Source organism: Aplidium turbinatum, chromosome 1 (assembly GCF_918807975.1).
Source record: "Aplidium turbinatum chromosome 1, kaAplTurb1.1, whole genome shotgun sequence".
Lineage (NCBI taxonomy): Eukaryota > Metazoa > Chordata > Ascidiacea > Aplousobranchia > Polyclinidae > Aplidium > Aplidium turbinatum.
Genome location: NC_137472.1, coordinates 43,996,562 through 44,010,906, shown reverse-complemented (window position 1 = coordinate 44,010,906; position 14,345 = coordinate 43,996,562). Strand labels below are relative to the sequence as shown.

The window sequence follows — 14,345 nt, the reverse complement described above, 5'->3', positions numbered from 1 at the left end:
TTCGCTACATATGAGAATAATCATGCTTTTATTTGCGCCCATTGCGATGACATACAGAACACTGCGATCACAGATGCGGTACAACTGACGACAGGAAGCAGCGAAATGACATATACTGTAGTCTGCGAGTCAGCTGCTTCCCTTTGTTTTGGCTTGCCATTAAGTGTCTTCGCCAAGACAGACATGTAGATTTTGCTGACTCCGTATTTTGATCTTTCAGTATGGTCAAACAGTTTTAGAATTTTTGATTTTATTTTTGCTGCAATTATAACAGCTTCATTATAGTTAATAGGTCTTCTATTTTAATATGGTCAAGTAGCCTTTTGCTGGTCATGCTTCTCCTAATGTGATTTTGGAAAGTAGTGGGTTTTTTCATTGTTGTTGAGGTCCTATTTACGCATTCTACACTGTATATCACGACTGATAAACGTAAATTTAGAACATTTTTGATTTCAGTTTGATTGGAAGTCTAGTGAAGGTTAAAATCTTTTTATTCTTTTCGAATGCTGCCCAGCCTAGACCGATTCGGTGTTGTACTGCAGTTTTTCCATCGTTGGTCGAGGATAGTTGATGACCAAGATATGCAAATTCGGATACTTGTTCTATTTGCTTTCCGTATACAGTGAGACTGGGTGAGTTGTCAATTTTATTGCTACAATTGAATGAAATTTGCTCAAACACCGTTAAAAGACGCCATTAATTGTTCGGACCAACTGCGATGACTGAATTAATGTATCAACCTACTCGCGCAGTGTTTGGTTCATTAGCATGTTAGCTCTGTATTGTGTTGTTCGCATTAAACAAAATGTTTTAGAATCGCTGTGGATCGTATGGGTTGTTTGCTTTTTGATCGCTACCCATCTGTCGTGTTCGATTGTTGGGAAATTATGTCAAATCCATAGCCCAGGTTTTACAATGAAAGCAATAGATATAAAACCTACAAAAGCGTAATTTCCTATGATTACTTTTACTGATTTCTAAAGAATAGAAGCAAGTGTTCATGCCTGAATTTTGTAAGCTAAAACAAACTCAAGATCATTCGTGGTCAAGCTTGAGACCGAAGAGACAAGGAAAATCATTACTCGCTGTCAAAACATAAATTGCATGACAGTTAGACAAAAGTAGGCCTAGCCTATATAGATATTTTCTACTCAAGTCTTCACTTTCATCCTAAAACGACAAGACGAATATTTTCTTTGTTTCTAAGGTTACTGTGTCATTGCTGTACTTCAATATACTGTGTGTGATGAATTCTAGTTTAGCGTTGCTGCAGACAGATGTCCAGTTTAGCGTTATGGTGCAGACATGCTGCGCTGGGGCTTGGCAGAGAGTGCTACTTGTGAGTGTGGTGAAATGCAGACGGCGGCCCACATTATCAAGGATTGCCGGCTATACAGACCACCTCATGGTATGGAAGGCCTAGTTTCTATAGATGACGACACCAGGCAGTGGCTAACCAACGGATGCCCTGACATATAGCGACAACACGAGAAAAGAATATACGGTAACAAAAAGTGTAAGATTATCTTTCGAGGTAGATGGGTGTGTCAAACGCCATTCCAGAATACGCTATGACACTTCGAAGGTCAACCTGATCATACAATAATGAAAAGCATAGTAGCCTATGATATCTTTTCAGGCAGCGCAAGATCAGGTTGCATAGTCAAAGTGCGTTTGTATAAAGCAGCAGCAGCTCAAATTTGTAAAACAAGCAAGCAAGTTATTGTTATTTTCAAATAAAATTATTTCAAAGAAGTTCAATTAACACAAGCAAGGGTGCCTGTCATAATTGAACAAAAGAAAGTTGACCTTGCTAAAAATAATTCAAAAATTAATTGTGGTTTTGCGTTTAGTTCCTCACAAGAGTGAAACCCAATAGCCTACCCTATAACGTTAGCTGAAAAAACGTCTTAACCTTAGTAAATACTTTTCTTGTAGAAAAAGTGATACATTTCGTTATTTCAAACAACTGAAAACTTAAAATTGTCTTCCACAATCAAGACGAAAGTAATCCAAGTGGCCTGCAGGTAAATGTATACAAAATGGCTAGCAATACCGAAGGCTCTTCAATAGAAGCTAAAGATCACATTAAAGCAGATAGGCAAAACCCTTCGGTTGAAGTGTCTCCAAGAGACGATGGATACCAATCTAAAGCTGGCGAAAGTGCAGCAGAAAATATGAGCTTTATGTCGGACACTTTGTCAATGGATGCCGATTCAGTCATGCAGGTAATAGTGTAACAAAGACCTATAAAGCTTCTCTGCAGACTTAAACTTAAATCGTTCACGCATTCCATTTCTTAGAACGTGTTTGCAAACATAAGTTTACGTTCGAAGCTTGTAATATTAAAGTTTAACCGAAAATATGTAAAGTGACAGTATAGGCTACACAAGGCAACTTGTACGGTACTTTTAACGTTTTCTTTTTTTTGTTATCAATAGGAAAATATCGACTTTGCTGCCATTCATATTCCGACAACACATTTTGCCATTTTAAATGCTAATTTTCAAATAGCTTTGACTTTTCGAGACGTTTTAATACCACGTAATAATATAAAGTGTTGGTGGCTAGAACAGGATAGGCCTACTGGCAATTGGCATCTGTTGAGTGAGGCTACTTGCTAAGCATAAAAATGTCTCCATTTTAACTGAGGCCTACATTGCAATTAAAATCTGTATTTTTGCTATGTCTTAATTTTCTAAAGGTTACGCCAAGGTTGGAAAAAATAGACAAAAATCAAAGAAAAGAGTGGAAAATATCGAATTCCATTCCCACGATTGAGTATTCTGAAAAAATGGACAAGCACACTTCAAAAGATGACATTTTTACAGATGTTGGCTTTTGTGTTAATCCAGAAGAATGGGATGAAATCCATAGAGTTGTTGAGGTAACTTATAACTACTTGTTCTTAATCATGTTTATATTGTGATTTGGCCTCAAGATTTTATACTAGTCTGGTTTCAAAGAAACGTTCTTGCATGGTATCATACGTAACTGTTGCATAAAGTGGGCTAAAGGTTACTCAATGTTCATTGATTAGAATTCGCTATTCTATGTGATGACCAACATATCGTACCAACACAGCATTTCACGATATAACAAAGATTATTCTATCTGGCATTCGCAAATCGAAATTATTTAGTTGCTTATGATAGTTATGCAGGACAACACATTGATCAGCTGAAGCACTGATGCTTATGGTAGACGACGCTTTAAATAGCACACTTCGTATTTTCTTGGATTTTGTTCAGTTTTCTATTAATGAAAATTGGAAAAGGTTTCAAGTGCCTTGGTTTAATTTTCTTCTTGTGTGTTTATAAATTAAGGCTTGTGCTGTGAAGTTTATTGTTCAGCTTTAAACTGTAACGGTACCGTATATCGAAAGTATGGGTACAAATAGTTGAGAATCTTATCATAGCTTCATAATAGAATTATGTTTTGTTGGAGTAAAACAATAGCCAAGTGAAGTAACTGCCTATTGTAGTTGACAAAGGTAGACATGTTTAAAAAATGTAACATTACACCTTTCAAGACTCAGTGGATACAAGTCTGCAGGTTAATGATTATTTTGTTGATTTCATAAACAAAATCGGACAAAAGCAATGTGGTTTCAGATGTATCTGAAATAACCTATAGTCCATTATATCGTAGGCTATATGCCATTTATTAGTTTTTTGGACTATAACTAACATGAAGCAAAAAAATTCTATTCCGAAATTAAGCCAGATGGCTATGACTGGGTGGACAAATACTTGCTTTCCGTAATCCTAAGTGACAAAACGTTTCTTTTAAATAAACTTATTGAACGCCAAAATTGTAAAAACTCGTTATTAAACAAATGCCATGCCACGAACAAGGCGTACAGTATTTTAGAGAGTGGATAAGTTTATGACCAAGTTACAAGTCTAAACACTTGAAAAACATGCAATGACTTCTTTTGTCAACGGAAGATGCTTTTTGCAATTCTGAAATTTAAATACTAAATCCATCGTCATTATCACAAATTTCGTAATTGCTTTTCCACCTATCAACCGATGACTTTTATCCCCATTTGTTCGCTCCAGATGTAATGCATTTAAAACTTAATTACGAATTTATAATGTTTTAACTACGGGTATGTTTTGTAACCAATTTTCTTAGAGATTTTCTCAAAACACAACCATGCTTCTCAGCTGGATCGATGAGTTAGAAGATATATACCACGATGAAATTACGGTCACTTATGTAAGTCAATTTTCTGCTTTGTAAAGAGAGTTTTTCTAAAACCAAATGTTGTTTCACAAGCATCTATCTTCAATTAATATTCAAGCCTGGTGGCTTGTATTCATTATGTAAGCCTGATAAGCTTGAAACGTATGTTTAAAAATTTCCCTTTTACTGGGCCTACTACTGCAGATACCACTGTAATTGCAATTACTACAGCAATTGTATTTAGGCTTAAAAGCCTGAAGCGAGTGAAGCGACATATCTTTCAAATTGGTCTAAAGAGATTTATTTTTGATATTAGTTTTACAGTTCTCAAAGTGAGAGAAAATTAGCAGCCAAAAGACATGTTGAAACATTGTATGAGGACGTAAAAGAAGACGCCGCAATCTTGCTGAGAAATCTAGCTGGGGAAAGAAGTACAGTGTTGGCTGTTTTGCAAAAAGTCGAATTGCAATGTCTTAGATTCGGTATTAGCGTTGGAGATGACTTCTCGGATTTATGCAACATAATGCCTTTAAAGAAAGCTCAAAGATCCATCTTTGCTCCTTCAAAAATTCAAAGAGAGCTTGCAGCTCCTTTAGCGTCCTATGAAGAATTCACACCATTAGTAACATCCACACCCCGCATCTTTCCAGCACCCAAAGCACCTTTGGGAAGAAGTCAAACTCTTGCCACGCGCAAAGATGCAGTAACTTGGTGGGAGAGGCCTTGCAATGATGACCATCCAACTGTTCGATCTCTTGAACTTCAGGTACCTAAGTTCCAGTGACGATCGGTGAGGGAAAGCAGTGCTTACCTGAGCGAAAACTATGCAAAATATAATGACTGAATTCTTGGTTTAACTTCTTATTATATTTATCACGTCTATTTCAACTTGAAAATTACTGTGTTCGTGACTAGAATTACTCGTAACGCTTGTGAGTAGTCTAAGTCCTCACCAAACCGCATGTCTTGCCTATAAATGCCAATTAACGCAAACGCTCCTGTCAGAAACAACCACTGAGGCTTCAGGAAAATCAACTTGCAAAGTTGCTTTCCCCACGTCCAAAAACGTCAAAAACGCCTTCGTTTTATCCAATCCTCACTCGTTTTGCAAAACGTCACCAGCTGCTTAGCCAATCAGATGTGTTATGGTTAGAGTTGCTTTCCCAGTGACGTCAATGCGTTCAATCGCTAGACTACGTAACTGGTCATACGCACAGAATGGTCTCTCGTCACGGTACACAGCACAGCATCATAATGGCGAAAAGATTGTTGCTGTTTTTTGATGTCTCCTCGTCATGTACTTTAGCTTATTAGCTTTCATAGTCATGCCTTTGCCCTTTTTACAGCGTTGATATAACGTTACTTCACCAATGAACGTTCAGGTGCGGATGCAATATTTAGTTCGTTAAGCTTCAATACGCAGGAAGCAAACTTATCCAGCTTTTTGTACAAATTGCTTGCGGTTGTAATGTTTAGGCCTAAGTGTTAGTTTTTGTAGTGTAGGCCTAACTGAATATCTAAGAGAGAATATTCATGACGAATTAAATAATTAAACAAGTATTATTCCATGTCTAACACTGGATTCTGGTCCTGCAACGTTAAAATTAAGATTGTTTATGACTTCTAAACATTAAATGGATGTATGATCACGACATAGGCGAAGCACAATTTGACAGATTTTTATTTTTGATTTGTTTTGGAAATGCTCTCAGAGCGCACCAAATTGGAAGTGTTTTTTAAAAATTTCTGGAGGAGGCCCCCAGACCCCCCGCTGGAAGTGTTGCCTTCGGCAACACGCCTTCGGGCTTCGCCCGACGGTTACGCCCTTTGTGCCTACTACCTTGCTGCAGAATATTTCCAAGTTGCTTTACCAACGGTTTAAGCCACCGAACGTCACTGCTAACTTCACATCACTAGCCAACATAATTGCAAGATGTTGTAACGGTAAATGAAAACTTGCTAACATGTGATTCGGGCAAGTTTCAGCTCTAAAGAGTTAATAATTAGCTATGACATCGACTATGCTAAACCTTTTGTAAGTCACCCGTGTTTTCTGGTTGTCGATTCTGCAATACTTGAGCATAAATATTTTTAGGAGAGAATCATGTCTAATAGAGAGCTACTCATTCGCTCTTCCAACATAACCTTACAAAGAAACTGGATGGAATTTATGAGCGACATAGATTGGGTTCTGGAGTGGTTAAAAACCATGGAAATGAAAATACGACAGGCGGAAATCAGCGATTTGTGTACAGACGAAATAGAAGTCTTATTTGAAGTAAACATATTAGCCTACTAGTATAATTTCAACAACATCACGACATAGGCTACTGTAGTGGCTTCTACCTCATGAATAAACATCTGGCCATGGTTTACAGTAATTCACTTTTATCAAAGCGTCTGTGTTGGTTATATTTCTGGCACTGTGGGCCTACTTTCCGTTTCTCCTTTTGCATTGGCAAGGTTAACATATATTGCAATTTGTCATATTTAGGCCTAGTCACAAAAACGAATGGTATGAGCGCTTAAATTTGCAAAAATTATCGACCGCTATTTTGTTCTCGTTGTTTTTTAGAAGTTTTAGATGGATTTTGATGTAATTTGTCTACACTTTACAAGTTGTTGAGGTTTTGTGATGGCACAGTTGATGATTATAGATTTATTAACAAGTTTACCGAAAACTTTGTTCCGTCTTGCACTGAGCACTTTTGTTGTTAGATGTACTATTTAAGTTTATATGTGAAGTAGCCCACTATAAAATTATGTGTTTCAAGCACAAATTTGGCACTTCACTTTCAGAAATACTGGCATCAGTTTGACAAAAACAGAGAAAGACGAGAGTGCTTGGACATGAAGGCGAATTACATCAAAGCTATGTTTCCAGAAATGCGATACGACATTCAAACCAAAATATCGGAAGTAGACCATCTATGGCATGACCTTGTGAAGAAACTGTGTTGTTACGTGGCACCGTTGTCTCGGATGCAGCAAGTGGTTGAAGTCAGTATCAATTATTTTTGTTGAGGTGTATTTATAGATTAACGACTATTGAATTCAGTTTAAAATATGCAATACCGGTAGGCTACCTTGTAAACAAATGGATGAATCGAAGGCTATTGCCTACATCCTTATAGTATTCTCAACAAAGTTATGTCTAACTTGTTAAAACAATTATTACCAGCAATATCCACCTCCAGTCTATCAACCACGAGAGCGTGAGCTGTTTGCTGCGTCTGATTTACTATACGCACGTCCTTTAACAATGGAAGAATGGAGACAACATCGACCTTTTATTGGACCTGATGTTCAACTGAGCGACTTCAGTTTTCGCCAGATCAGAGATCGGGTCGACATGGGTACGGCAGCATTGCTTGTAGCCTACATACGTTTACAAGCTTAGTCTATCACTTTATTTTTATTCTGTGGCATGCGAGTATTGATACTTTTCTTAGTCAACGAAGAGTAGGCTACATCATTTAAAAATCTTACTCAGACAGCCACTTTTTTTGGTACATAATGTCTCTACCAGATAGGGTCAGATCTGCACTCCTGATATGAGGGCAATCTGTAACCTATACTAGATAATGTGGCTGTCTGGGAAGAAACTGTAAACCTAGGTGTCTATTCGTAACACTAAAAGTATTTTGAATTGTGTTTGAGCAGATCAGGGAGCAGATTTAGAAGCATATTCCAGTCTATCTATGAACCAAATCGGACAACGGAGGTTAGCTGTGCAGTTGGCAGATGAACTCGAAAGATACAGAAGAAAAGAATTGGCATATTTGGAATATTTTGATGCATGTGCTGAGATTGGATCACATGAGGGTTTGAATTGGACGGAATTCGATAATGAAATCAAACCTGTCCACAAACGAATTGAACGACGGTAAGAAACTTTTAATTTAGTATTGTAGGCTGCAATACACAAAAAAGTGAAGATTTTCTTCACCCGTTTTGGGGACATTTGACTCTCAAGACCCAGCCAACAAGCACGTATGGGCCTGACATGGGGACCCATATGGGCTGATGTACGGGCCCCATGTGAGCTGCCTATATGGGGCCCGTACACATTGTGTCCGCGGGCATCACATTGAGCCCGTATGGGCTGCCCATATTCATTGATGGGTTTCATGTGGGTTGCTCACATTCAACCCACATATTAATGTGGGCTGCCTATATGTAACCCATAAATCTAATACAGGCTGCCCATATGTAACCCATAAATCTAATATGGGCTGCCATATGCAACCCATAAATCTAATATGGGCTGCCCATATGTAACCCATAAATCTAATACAGGGTGCCCATATGTATATCAGGTATATATATGACTGCAGACAGTTGCCAAAGTGCTCAAACTGCAAGCAGTGAACTTTGCGCAATGCATAGCAAGGTGCCTCCAGTAAAGTGCTCATTTGGCGTAAGCCAAGAGCGTCAATAACTGCAGACAGTGCACACCGTTTCGAACTTCCTTTTTTTTTTTTTTTTTTTTTCCGGTTTCATCAGTGTAGTATTTATTTACACTGGAATGGCCATGAAGGTATCTACCTCCATGTGACATTTTCCTATTTGTGGTACGTAAGCACCAAAAATAGTACTACTGCCAACCTTGCCAAAGTGCTCCAACTGCAAGCAGTGAGCTTTGCGCAATGCATAGCAAGGTGCCCCCAGTAATTTTGCTTGTTCAATTTCATTTTGTGTTTGTTTAAAAGATCAATAAAAGTCGTTTGAGACAACTAAAAATCTCAAAGTCTAAACAAATGCTGATCGAGGTGTATATCATATTAGTATGGGTTGCCCACAAACCTTTGAATCACTGTGTGGGTAGCCCATGGTCTGCCCATAAAACATTGTGGGCAGCCCATGGTCTGCCTATAAAAAATGTGTGTAGCCCATGGTCTGCCCATATGTGGGCAGCCCATGGTCTGCCCATAAAAAATGTGGGCAGCCCATGGTCTGCCATAAAAAATGTGGGCAGCCCATGGTCTGCCATAAAAAATGTGGGCAGCCCATGTTCTGCCCATAAACAAAGTGGGAAGCCCATGGTCTGCCCATAAACAAAGTGGGAAGCCCATCAATATTTCATGCTTAGCCCATGATCAATAATTTTATGTGGCTAAATTTATTAAAATGCATTTATATGACCACACATTTGAAGATTGAAAGTTTTATATTCCACCTTGTCATTTAACAACACATTCTGCAAGAAAGCCCATATTGGGCACATATGGCAAAAACACAAAAACCCACATAGAACCCGCATGCCCACAAGCCCATTAAAATAGTATATGGGGCCCATGTGGGCTTGCTGGCTGGGAAACCATGGATGTATAGTGACATCCACGCAAGAGCCTACACTTTGTAGTCTAGTGCGATAACTCAGTTGGTTAGCGCGTGAATTTGCATTTAAATTTGCTCGGACATTAAAAAAAGCTGATCTCACCATTTCAATACACTCCTTAATAATATTATATTAAATCTTGGTTCGATGACAAAAATCTCAGTTTGTATATTCACACGTATTCAGAAATAATGAGCTACCTCATAGTTAACTGTGTCCTATATAAATGCTACATCTCCTTTTATCGACCTTTTTTTCCTAGATTCCCATAAACCAAAAACCAAATCTTAGTTTATTGACGTTTTAAATTTAGCCCGCTGTGGGAAATGTTTAACTTTCCCAATAAAGACCACTATAATTTATAGAAGCTACAGAATCCTAACAGTAGGCTACAACACTAAAATTTCTTAATTTTAAAACTGTCGAATTTTTTAATACAATATAATGCAACGTTCGTGCACTTTCAGCAGAGGACCATGGATGGTTCCCAAAGGATCTTCTTCAAAGAGTCACTCAGACGATCATCGTCCAACTCAACACAGTAGGCCTAATAGGTTTTTTGAAGACGTAGACAAGTGGCGAAACTTGGAGAAAACAAGGTGGAGGCACGATAGAGATCTCGAGTACAAAGATGAAGATCCAGAAAGTAGCCTGCTCTCTGGCAACCCATATTTACTGTCCAGTCGCATTAACGAATTTCATCATTGGTTGAAGGAAAATGAAGAAAAGGCGTATAAACCAAGAGGAAACACGACTGGCTGGGATCCACACCGCCTTCGTGATATGCTTGTAGAAAATCGGGTAAACTGCTTTATAGAAAATATTAGCTGCATGGTAGCTAGACCTATATTAGACTGTTAGATAGGCCAGGCCATTTGCATAACCCCTTAGCGTTAGTTCTTCAGTTTTTACTTATGGTTTCAGCCTACCTTGAAAACGAAGAACAAAAAATGAAGTCTCTTAAACTAAGCAAACCCTATGTAATTTAATCCCAGTTAAGAATTAGTTCATACTTTCAAAGTGTCATATGAATATCGTGCTTTAGCTGCAAACATTCATTAGTCTACTGACTTTGTTCATTTATTTATTTGCTTTAGATATGTAGCCTACACATGTTAGGCTACACATCCAAAAGGAATGACATGAGAAAAAAACAAACAAACAAAAAAACTACTTTATTTTAGCATCGGCTAGCAACATCAAAAGTTGAGTTTATCAAGAATTCTTTCGTTTTCATTTTTTGTTTTTCGTTTTCAAGGTGGGCTAAAACCATAAGTAAAAACTGAAGAACTAACCATGCGTAATTTAATCCCAGTGAAGAACAAGTTCATACTTTCAAAGTGCATAATAGCCTATGGATATTGTGCTTTAGTTGCAAACATTCATTAGTCTACTTACTTTGTTTTAGCATCGGTTATTGTTACTGCAAGATCGGAAGTTGAGTTTATCAAGAATCCTTTCTTCTTCGGAAGATGTCATGGAAAACCACAACAGAGATGTATCAGAGTTCTTTGTACTTTGGTCTGCTTGGATGCTTAAACAACGATATTCAAATTTGGTTTTATACTGCATTGATATGGAATGCATTCTTGAAAGAAGATTGGAGATTTTGGAGAAGGTATGGCTGGTTGGTTTTGAACCTTTATCCTCGGACTGACAAAGCCAATGATAGGTTATTCTTGTAGAATGTATGGGCTTTTGACGCAAGGCTGGTTACCAAGATTGACAGAGTGAAATTTTCCAATTGTTGTTGAAGTGGTGTTGCTGGGAAATTATTCCGTTCACTTTAGGTGCAGCTGAATGGAGAGCAGTTCTTAAAATGCGTTTCATTAGCTCACAGCCCAAAAGCTGAACCATCGCTTTGTGATTGATCCTGATTCGGGCACTTAGCCACTGAGCTAACAGGGCGGACGAATCCTAAAGGATCTAACTTTTTTCCTAGATTACTTGGCAGTTCTGCAAACGTTTTTAAGTGGGCTAACCAGATAGCCTATTAGAAGGCTGCTGTAATTTTATATTTTTAATTTGCAACGGTGCTAATACGTTTATTTTGAAATTTAGAAGAGGTCGAACTTTTGTTAAACCTTTAAGCGGCGCCATTGATTGGTGAAAACCAAATTAACAACCAATGAAATTCAAAAACAAACGTCTTCAGCAAGAATCAATGTTATTAAAAGAATGTTTATCCAAAAACTGAGAAAGCCTGTTTTGAAGCTTAATCTAAACAGTTTCACACTCTTGTAAGCTGCAGGCTTTCAATTATTCACGCAGGACCGATCAGCAAGATTACCAGAGTGACTTTTCTTCTTGTTGCTTCTAAATTATTTCATCCACTAGGTGCCCTTGAATGGTAGGCTCTTTGAAATGCCTTGCTCAAATCATAGACATAGCTTACATAGAAAGTCCTATCAGTAGTTAATTTTGCCGCTTCTTTGGTCTCAAAAAAGGGCTTTTATCTAAATAGGCTTAACACAGTGGATACGTGTTAGCCTATCTAGTCTGGAATTCATACCTACCCTACCAGTGCCAACACCGACACGTTGTTTGTTTGAGAACTCTAAATAACTTAACATAAAATGTAAAATTTTGGTAGTCTGCACGAATGCTAAGTCTAATTTTTGTTTGCACAGGGGACCATTGCTCTGAACGGGTCTCACTCAAGTGAAGGAGTGTGGAATGATCGCGCTGTTGATATGATCCCAACCGTTCGCACAACAGACGAAGATTATCTCATATTTTTTGAAGTTTAACACTTTTCATGAATTGGTTTGAGTCAACTGCCGTGAAGTTTGTTTTGAGATCCAGAAGCGAAAAAAGCAGTCGGATTTCGCCTAACAACTGTATTTTTTTTGTGAATAGGCTAACCCTCATAGCAAGGGCAAAGACCTTTAGCATTCACTATAAAAATCCCAAAGTAGCCTATAATTCGCTTTTCGTGTGGACTGAACTGTAGTTGTATAAAATGAACTCAGGTCTTTTCGGTTATTGACATCGGTTCGATACAAAATGCTGTTTGTTTTACTGTTGACCTATATTGTAGGCTACAGTAAATTCAATTAACTGTTGCATGTAAGCTTAGCATATCTATTCAAAATTAAACATATAATACGATGCATTTGAACTAGCCTACTGAATCGGACTAAAACCTGTGTTGTTAAACCATATTGATTTCGTTTAAGAGTCCCAGCTAGACTACGGTACTCTATATAAATAAGATAGTGTTGTTCACGAAATTATGGCCAAGTTATCTGTCTCCGTATTGTGACATGGATTGTCGCGCAATCGTGACGTCATCATTGCGATGCACTGTCACGCTTGAGCGACAATCTCTCGTCATTCTTTCTCTATTTTTTCTAACTTGTGTTTTCCAAACGTGTTGCGTCTTTCTTTTACGATGTGTGAATCTAACTTACGGACGTAATAAGAGTGTGAAGTGACTATTCCACATCACAATTGAACCCGTCTCTTGTTAACAATATACCATCAATCTTCACTCAACACACGTGGAACTTGAGTCGAAAGTTAGGAAGAAGACAGGTTGGATAGCAGCTCATATACATAGCGGTTATCAAAAAGAAAGAACATCTTCAATTGTGTTGCTCTGGTCACTTCAATCGTGAGTCTGTAGAACAAGTGTTTAGCATATTAGTTGCATAGCCAGACAGCAAATAGCATACCAGACAGAAATCAGTCATTTTTACATTGATTCAACATTTGGTTTTTGCCGACGTTAATCCAAGCAATCGAAATGCCACCCGTTGTTCTCAGCGCTTTTCTAGCAGCTTAGCGTCACTACTGTAGGCTACATGGCCAGGGGCGCCGGAACGATTTTTGACTGGGGGGGCAAGATTACAAAAAAGGGCACTTTTTTTTATTAAAAAGCAAATTTTTTGTTAAGTTTTAAGATAAGATATAGCGATAATGCTAATCTATCAGCTCACTATGTATTGAGTAATGATAGCCCACAAGTGTCCAGTATACAAAGAAGGGCATCATGCTATGTCATAATGATGTAACCTACTGTCAAGCCTTAAAGCAGCCTGCGGCCATGGCCGCTAAGTAGTGCTTGAATGACCGCCGGTGCTACCTCCTCAATCGGCCAAGTTTGGCCGCCGGTCTCTTCTAACCAATTATTTAATTTCGCAATAGAATGATCGTGGATTAACTGTCGAAAATATGTAGTATAAAAGAGTGACGCAAAATTAGGTCAGCGAGTCATAATCGCCACTGTTGCATTGTGCGGGGATAGTTGTTATTGATTGAATATATCCATCTGCGATCACCAGCGCTGTAAGTCTTGTTTGTAATTCTCGACGTTTATTTTAACAAAGTCTTAATCCAAAGTGCTAATTTACATCGGCTGGCAATATTGTCGTTTTTATGTCGATTCGATGTTGTCGGACATTGAATCGTAGTTAAAAAGGAGAACTAGGTTAGTTGACGTCCAAGGGGAAAACATTTTTTGATCATATTTTGCAAAAATTATGCTTTTTTTAGTAATGTCCTTCACATCACTGAAATACTTATTTTATTACCTTGCCGTCATCGTCAACACAATCATGTCGAGCGTTGTTTTTCGTTGCTAAAAAGAATTCTAGGGGAGTGGCGAACTTCTTTAAAATCAGCCACATTGGAGACACTCGTGCGAGTGTCGTTAGAATAGATGGTCCCGCAGTACTGGATTACAATCCCGATAAAGCAGTTATTACGTGGTGCAACGATTCTATTGTAGGACGTCGCCCAGGCCCAGACTTCAACAACGCTAAGTGATCATTTTAGCATTGTTGCAAGTTTAATTCTATTTACTTGTGCT

General features: G+C 38.2%; 1 protein-coding gene across 4 annotated transcripts; it reads left to right on the top strand.

Moving 5' to 3' along the window:
• The first annotated feature begins 1,944 nt into the window (after positions 1-1,944).
• Positions 1,945-13,020, top strand: LOC145774805 (uncharacterized). 4 transcript variants are annotated; one of them, XM_082586129.1, is made up of 11 exons: positions 1,945-2,228; positions 2,705-2,887; positions 4,141-4,224; positions 4,508-4,957; positions 6,287-6,469; positions 6,991-7,191; positions 7,373-7,547; positions 7,855-8,077; positions 10,003-10,333; positions 10,941-11,150; positions 12,163-13,020. In XM_082586129.1, exons 1-11 carry the CDS (start codon positions 2,043-2,045, stop codon positions 12,280-12,282), a joined length of 2,346 nt encoding a protein of 781 aa, XP_082442255.1. In that variant the 5' UTR covers positions 1,945-2,042; the 3' UTR covers positions 12,283-13,020. The 4 variants fall into 4 exon arrangements, with proteins under 4 accessions (XP_082442255.1, XP_082442248.1, XP_082442263.1 ...); XM_082586122.1 differs by having other exon boundaries at positions 10,000-10,333; XM_082586137.1 differs by lacking the exon at positions 4,141-4,224 and having other exon boundaries at positions 10,000-10,333.
• Positions 13,021-14,345: the final 1,325 nt, after the last annotated feature.